Here is an 8217-nt window from a genome sequence, read left to right as displayed (position 1 = left end):
CGAGTATTTGAGCCACGAGTTTAGCAATCATCTAAAGAGTTGCGGAATTGTTCCACAACTTACGCCGCCTGGAACACCTCAGAGAAATGGTGTGTCCGAGCGACGTAATCGAACTTTGTTAGACATGGTTCGATCAATGATGAGCCAGTCGGACCTACCGTTGTCATTTTGGGGATACGCTCTAGAAACAGCAGCTTTCACACTAAATAGGGTACCATCTAAATCCGTAGTTAAGACACCATATGAGATATGGACTGGAAAGGTTCCTAGTCTGTCTTTTCTAAAGATTTGGGGATGTGAAGTGTTTGTCAAGTGACTTCAGTCGGACAAGATCACACCCAAGTCGGATAAGTGCATTTTCGTGGGATATCCAAAAGAAACTTTGGGATATTATTTCTACAACCGATCAGAAGGCAAAGTGTTTGTCGCTCGGAACGGGGTTTTCCTAGAGAAAGAGTTTCTCAAAGGAGAAAAGAGTGGAAAGACAGTGCATCTTGAAGAAGTTCAAGATGAGCCAATCGGGCAAGAATCAATGAGTGATGCTAACGTAGCAGAACAAGTTGAGATACCCATGGCAAGAGAAGCACCGCCACAACCACGAAGGTCAGCAAGGCTCCGCGAAATGCGAGAAATATTATTGTTGGACAATGATGAGCCTGCGACATATGCAGAAGCAATGATGGACCCAGACTCCGAAAAATGGCAGAGTGCCATGCAATCCGAAATAGAGTCCATGGGAGACAATCAAGTTTGGAACTTGGTTGACCCGCCTGATGGTGTTAAAGCCATAGAGTGCAAGTGGATCTATAAGAAGAAAAAGGACATGGATGGAAATGTTCACATCTATAAAGCACGACTTGTCGCAAAAGGTTTTCGACAAGTTCAAGGAGTTGACTACGACGAGACCTTCTCGCCCGTAGTGATGCTTAAGTCCATTCGGATTATTCTAGCTATAGCTGCACATTTCGATTATGAGATATGGCAGATGGATGTCAAGACAGCTTTCCTGAATGGAAACCTAGCTGAGGACGTGTATATGATACAGCCCGAGGGTTTTGTCGATCCGAAAAATGCTGGAAAGGTATGCAAGCTTCAGAGATCCATCTATGGATTGAAGCAAGCATCTAGGAGTTGGAACATTCGTTTTGATGAAGTGGTCAAAGGGTTTGACTTCACCAAGAACGAAGAAGAGTCTTGTGTTTACAAGAAGGTTAGTGGGAGCTCTGTAGTATTTCTAATCTTATATGTGGATGACATATTACTGATTGGAAATAACATTCCTATGCTTGAGTTCGTAAAGACTTCACTGAAAAATAGTTTTTCGATGAAGGACTTAGGGGAAGCGGCATATATTCTGGGTATTAAGATCTATAGAGATAGATTGAGAAGGCTTATAGGTTTAAGCCAAGATACTTACATTGACAAAGTGTTGAAGCGGTTCAGCATGGAAGAGGCAAAGAAAGGGTTCTTGCCTATGTCACATGGCATACATCTCAGCAAGACTCAGTGTCCTTCGACTGCTGATGAGCGGGATCGCATGAGTAGAGTACCATATGCCTCGGCTATTGGATCTATCATGTATGCAATGATAAGTACTCGCCCAGATGTTTCATATGCGCTAAGTATGACAAGCAGACACCAATCTGATCCAGGTGAGAGTCACTGGACAGCGGTGAAAAACATTCTTAAGTACTTGAGAAGGACTAAAGATATGTTCCTCGTCTATGGAGGTCAGGAGGAGCTCGTTGTAACAGGTTACACCGATGCTAGTTTCCAAACCGACAGAGATGATTCAAAGTCACAATCAGGATTTGTGTTCATGCTGAATGGTGGTGCTGTTAGTTGGAAGAGTTCCAAGCAGGAGACGGTGGCCGATTCTACGACAGAAGCCGAGTACATCGCGGCTTCGGAAGCCGCGAAGGAAGGTGTTTGGATAAGGAATTTCCTCATTGAGCTTGGTGTGTTCCCGAATGCGTCCAGCCCATTGAATCTCTACTGTGATAACAATGGGGCAATTGCGCAAGCAAAGGAGCCAAGGAACCACCAGAAGAACAAACACGTAATGCGGCGATTTCATCTCATTCGAGACTTCGTTAACCGGGGTGAGATCAAGATATGCAAAATACACACGCATCTGAACATTTCTGATCCGTTGACAAAACCACTCCCGCAGGCTAAGCATGATGCGCATGTAAGAGCTATGGATATTAGGTACCTTCTAGATTGACTCTAGTGCAAGTGGGAGACTGTTGGAGGTATGCCCTAGAGGCAATCATAGAGATGATGATATTCCATTTGTATCCATGATTTGTATATTGTGTTCATTGAATATCCATTAAAGGCTACTTGAATTAATTTGCAATTATGTGAATTGTATGTGAAACTCTTTACTTGTATGGTTATTCTAAAGTTGTCCCTAGTCGGAGTTCATGTGAGGACACACATGAATATTAGACTAGCACATGTATTAGTTGATGACTATGTTTCACAAGTCATGAACATGGAGATGTTGAACTAATAATGTGGACACATGTGGAGACATGTGTTAGGACTGACCCAACACGAGAAGTAGTTCTCTCTTTAAACAACATATACGCTTTGTCCTTAGACCTGAGATTGTCGCATGTATTCTAGATGTGGATCGACCTACTTAGGGGCTATCAAACGCTACGCCGTAACAGGGTAGTTATAAAGGTAGCTTTCGGGTTTGTCAAGAAGCATGCTATGAGACATGGTCAATCAAGATGGGATTTGCCCCTCTCTGATTGAGAGTGATATCTCTGGGCCCCTCGAGTGATCGGATCCAAAAATGCATGGCCATGCTACGTACGGTTAAGAGTTAACCTACAAAGGGATTCCAAATCACAGGATCGAGAAAGAGCGGTCGGCTTGAAGCTAGACCAAATATCGTGAGGCAAAGGGAATAGCATGTATATTATGTTGTGATGGTTCGTCTGATATGATCTTCGTATGCGTATAGGAGTTGGCACGTCTTGCTAGAGGCCGCTACCGACTATTGGGCCGAGTAGGAGTACTCGGGCCATGTCTATACGTATCCGAACCCATAGGGTCACACACTTAAGGGGCTGGAAGCCAAATTCGGATCTGATCCGAGTTGGATTAGGTTTGGGAGTACTAATGGGCCTCGGATCCAGAGGCCCATCAGGAACCTCTATAAATAGAGGGGTGGGGGTGCCCTAGGGTTTACACCTTTTGGCTGAACACACTTGCCGCGCCTCCCACGCCCTCGCCTGTTGCAACTCGCGGATCTAGCAATCCGGCTTGCGACGCTTCCTCCCTGCACGTGTGGATACCTTGGAGGTGTTGCGCCTGCAGCACTTGGACGAGCCATCGACGAGCCGCCGACGAGCCACGACGAGCCGCCGACGGGCCGCGGTACCGGAGGCGATCTTGCTGTGCACGTGGACGAGCTGCTGAGGAGCTGCTAGACGTGATCGACTACGTACGACTACGTTGATCGACTACGTACGACTACGTGATCGTCTTCACTGCATCGACGCATATCTACATCTTCCGCACCAGTAGTGCGTCGAGTGGTAATCCCGTGATCCTTATACGGCAGTTCTTCCTGGTTATACGCGGTAGAAATTTTGATTTGCGCTAGCGTAGCCTACCTCGTATCCCAACAGATGCTGAGGTCAGGGAGCAAAAGCTCAAGCGACACCTCAAAGAGTGCAAGGACTCGAATGCTTGTATCTAGCAGGAACATGATGTGGCGGTTCATCGTGAGTATGCTGTATTGCAGAAGTTGATTTACGAAGCCAACGCGTGCCAAGATGTTGAGCACTACTTAGAGGATGCAATGCATTGTCTTCAGCGTGACCAACATGTGATTGCAGGGCTGGAAGTGGAGCTGGAGGATCTTCGCAAGGCGGCCGGCTATGTGATGGACATGGTCCAACTAGAGGTCGACCCAACCACACCAACGCCACTGCTCGATCGTCTGAAAGCCATGCCTGGTCGGCTGAAGGTGCTGCTAAAGGACACCGTGGTGGAGTGCATCAAGAATGTCTTGGTGCTGGTGGCAACACACTTCCCGTGGATCCCTTGGAGCGTGCTACAACAAGAGTCGCGGCCCACTTTGATGTGGATACGCTTCCAAAGTTGGCCGACCGACTAGTATTATGATGTAGCGGATAACATTGTGAATGATCTGGACCTGTATCAAACTGTCTGATAAGACATGTGATGTAATTAACTTGACGTATGTGAGGAAAAAGGGGCTCCATCCCTTCGTTGGTGTATACGATAGGATAGCGTGTAGCTGAGGCTTGCAGTCGCTAAGCGCCTAGCCTTGCCTGACCAGCATCCTCCTGAGATCGGATCTCAGATTGTAGGAGGGGTGAACACAAGGTTGTCTAGGTTTCACGTGCTAGAACACCGACCACACGAGTTAGTCATATTGTCTCGAGAGGGGGAGAAGAAGGATACGAGACCTAGAGGTCGGCGTCGGGGGGAAGCCCCCGAGCTTGAGAGCGAGAAGTCTGTCGAACAGGTCGGACAGCCCCTGAGCATCATGAACAGCTCGGACAAAGGAATAGAAAGTCAGTAGGTACGCAAAGAACCTTAGGGGTTTTATTCATTCAGTAAAAAGAGGAAAGTAGAATACATAGCTTTTAGGCCTTAAGGGTAGAAGCGCCACAGGTGCTTGATGTTCTATGGATTGGGGATGCCTGAACCATCCGCCCATTTGAGTCGATAGGTGCCTGGTTGGATGACTTCCTTGACGATGAAGGGGCCCTCCTAGGAGGCGGCCAGCTTGTGCATGTCCTTGGTGGACTGGATTCGGCGAAGCACCAAATCGCCGATGTTGAAAGAGCGTTCTCTAACGTTCCGATCATGGTAGCACCGTATCTGCTACTCGTGGTGAGCATGCTGGATAAGAGCCACCATTCTATGCTCCTCGAGGCTATCGATGTCGAATTGCTGACTTTTTTCTACTTCGCCTTCCTCGTAGTACTGGATGCGTGGGGCACCAAAGGCCACGTCGGATGTTACATGGCCTCTGAGCCGTACACCATGAAGAAAGGGGTGTAGCCAGTAGTCCGTCTCTTCTAGGTCCATAGGCCCCAGATGATATGGGGTAGCTCGCATAGCCACTTTGTGGCGTACTTGGATGCGTCGTCAAAGATGCAAGACTTAAGGGACTAGAGGACCATCCCATTCGCACGTTGGACCTGTCCATGCAGCGCAGGTGCGCTACTAAGGAGTAGTATACATCAATGAGGTTATCTTGGCAGAAGTCCCAGAACTCGGAGCCTGTGAACTGCGCGCCAAGGTCGGTGATGATCCTGTTCGGTACTCCGAAGCGGTGTGTAATTTCCTCCATGAACTGGGTGGCCTTGGCCAACTCAATGCTGGTGACAGCCTTGACCTCAATCCACTTGGTAAATTTGTCAACTACCACGAAGATATGGGTGTAGCTACCTGAAGCGGTCTTGAAGGGTCCGACCATGTCCAGCCCCTAGCATGCGAAGGGCTAGGATGGTGGGATGGTGCGCAGGGCTTGGGCTAGTAATTGTTGTTGCTTGGAGAAGAGTTGGCACCCTTTGCTCCTTTGGATGAGCTCCTTTGCATCGGCTACCGTTGTTGGCCAATAGAAGCTAGAGCAGAACGCCTTGCCAACCAAAGTGCCCGAGGTGTCGTGGTTCCCTCATGTGCCCAAGTGAATCTCGTGAAGGAGGTCGATGCCCTCGTTGCGCAAGATGCACTTCATCAAGATGCCTGTAGATATGACCTTTTTGTAGATCTCCTTGCCAATGATGACATAGTTTGCACTGTGCTGAGCTAGTTTTTCGTGCTCTATCTTGTCCTCTGGCGCCATCTGGTCTGTGATCAAGGATATGAATGGAGCGTGCTAGTCTTCTTTTGCCTCAATCATCATGATGTCAGTAGGAGCTGGGTTGGCCAAAGCTAGAGTGCCAGCATTGTTCTGGTCTGGGTCCAGAATCTTGATGAATGGTTTCCAAAGATCTTGTACGAAGACACCGGCCGGGACTTGCGCACGCTTGGAGCTGAGCTTGGACAGGACATCGGCGGCAATGTTGTGGTCCCTGGGGATGTGGTGGAACTCAAGACTAACGAAGTGGGCCTAAAGATTGTGGATTTCCATGCAATAAGCATCCATGGACTCCTTGGTGCATTCCTAGTTCTTGTTGACTTGCTCGATGACAACCTTGGAGTCGTCGTACGCAAGGATGCATTTGATCCCGAGGGAGACGGCAATGCGGAGGCTGTGGATGAGAGCTTGGTACTCGGCACCATTGTTGGTGGCCTTGTAGTGGATCTAGAGCATGTACTTTAGCTGCTCGCCTTTGGGGGTTATGAAGAGGACCCCCACGCTGGCTCCGTCGAGGTTGAGGGCGCCATCAAAGTACATAGTCTAGTGTTCTGGCCTCTCCAGGGAGGGTAGCTTCTAGATCTCTATCCACTCAGTCACGAAGTCAGCCAGGATTTGTGACTTGATCGCATGACTCGGGCAGAAATCGAGGTCGAACTTGCTGAGCTCCATGGATCACTTGTCAACTCGGCTGTTGACATCTCTATTGTGGAGGATTTCACCGATGGGTTACAAGGATACCACTCGGATCTTGTGCGCTTGAAAGTAGTGGCACAGCTTTCTTGATGAGATCAGAACTACGTAGAGCAATTTCTGAACCTGTGTGTAGTGGATCTTGGAGTCGCTGAGGACCTCACTAACATAGTACATCGGTCGCTGCACCATATGGATATGGCCGGGCTCTTCATGTTCCACAACTAGCACGGTGCTGACAATGTGCGTCATTGCAGAGATGTAGAGGAAAAGCGTTTCTTGGTCGGCCGAGGTCGTCATGATGGGAGGAGTGGTGAGGAAGGCTTTGAGCTCTCCGAGTGCCTTGTTGGCCTCGTTATCCCACTCGAACTTGTCCACCTTTTTGAGCAGCTTGAAGAAGGGCAGACCCTTTTTTCCGAGTTTGCTGATGAAGAGGCTGACGGCTGCCATCATGCTAGTAAGCTTCATAACGTATTTCGTGTTAGATGGTTTCGCCATGTTTCTGATTGCGTCCATGTTGACGGGGTTGGCTTTGATGCCGCGTTGGCTGACCATGAAGCCCAGGTGCTTTCCAGACGGGACACCGAAGACACACTTGCCCGGGTTGAGTTTCCAGCGATAGGCCCGGAGGCTGTTGAAGGTCTCGCGAGGTTAGCTATGAAGCTTTCCTCATCCTTGGTCTTGACAACCACATTGTCAATGTAGGTCTTGACATTCCTGTGTAGCTGCATTGCGAGGAAACTCTGGATTGCCTTCTGGTAGGTAGCATCAGTGTTTCTCAACCCAAAGGTCATGGTGTTGTAGCAGTAGATGCCGAAGGGTGTTATGAACACCATCTTGTCTTGGTCGGCAGGATCAAGGGCGATCTAGTGATAGCTCAAGTAGCAGTCAAGGAAGCAGAGCAGGATGCTCCCAGCCGTAGAGTCTACGACTTGGTCGATGCGCAGAAGAGGAAAGGGGTCCTTAGGGCGGTGCTAGTTGAGATTGGTGTAATCGATACACATTCTCCATTCACCAATTTTCTTTTTTACAAGAACCGGATTTGTTAACTAGTCAGGATGTTTACATTCACGGATGAATCCGACAGCTAGGAGCTTATTAAGTTCTACCCTAATGGCCTCCTTGCGATCTTGGGCGAAGCAGTGAAGCTTTTGCTTGACCGGTTTTGCTGTCTTACTCAAGTCCAAGGAGTGCTCAGCTAGCTCCTGCGGGACACCGGGCATATCGGATTGCTTCCACGCGAATATGCTCAAGTTTTCCTGAAAGAAACTGGTGAGCTCGAGTTTCTATTTGGCGGAGAGGTCAGACCCTATGAGGGCCATCTTAGTCAGGCCTTCCAAGCCGAGGTAGATCTTCTTGACCTTGGGGTCGGGCTGCAGCGCCATGGGTGTCGGCTCCGTCTCCGGGATAATGAGCTGGTCCTTGTCCACCTTTTGGGCCTCGGCTACCATGGCGATGGCCTTGGCCCGGTACTCCAGGGCTTCAGCAAGCTGCATCGCCTCCGTGTCGCGCTTGTACGAAGTCTCAACGTCGTCGTAGATGGAGAGGACACCATTTGGAGCTGGCATTTTGAGGATGAGGTAGGTGTGATGCGGGATTGCCATAAACCTCGCTAGCATGGGCCTACCAAAGTTGGCATGGTAGGAAGTCTTTAAGTTGGCCAT

General features: G+C 49.0%; 1 protein-coding gene across 1 annotated transcript; it reads right to left on the bottom strand.

Moving 5' to 3' along the window:
* Nucleotides 1–7839: 7839 nt before the first annotated feature.
* LOC117861817 (uncharacterized) lies at nucleotides 7840–8217 on the bottom strand. Its single transcript, XM_034745348.1, has one exon. The coding sequence runs from the start codon at nucleotides 8215–8217 to the stop codon at nucleotides 7840–7842; it is 378 nt and encodes a 125-aa protein (XP_034601239.1).

Source organism: Setaria viridis, chromosome 6, assembly GCF_005286985.2.
Source record: "Setaria viridis chromosome 6, Setaria_viridis_v4.0, whole genome shotgun sequence".
Taxonomy (NCBI): domain Eukaryota; kingdom Viridiplantae; phylum Streptophyta; class Magnoliopsida; order Poales; family Poaceae; genus Setaria; species Setaria viridis.
The sequence above is the reverse complement of the archived record's forward strand: the minus strand, read 5'-3'. Positions and strand labels throughout refer to the sequence as shown.

Coding starts and splice junctions, on each gene's coding strand:
- LOC117861817 (XM_034745348.1), bottom strand. CDS start 8,217: ATGGCCAACTTAAAGACTTCCTACCATGCCAACTTTGGTAGGCCCATG.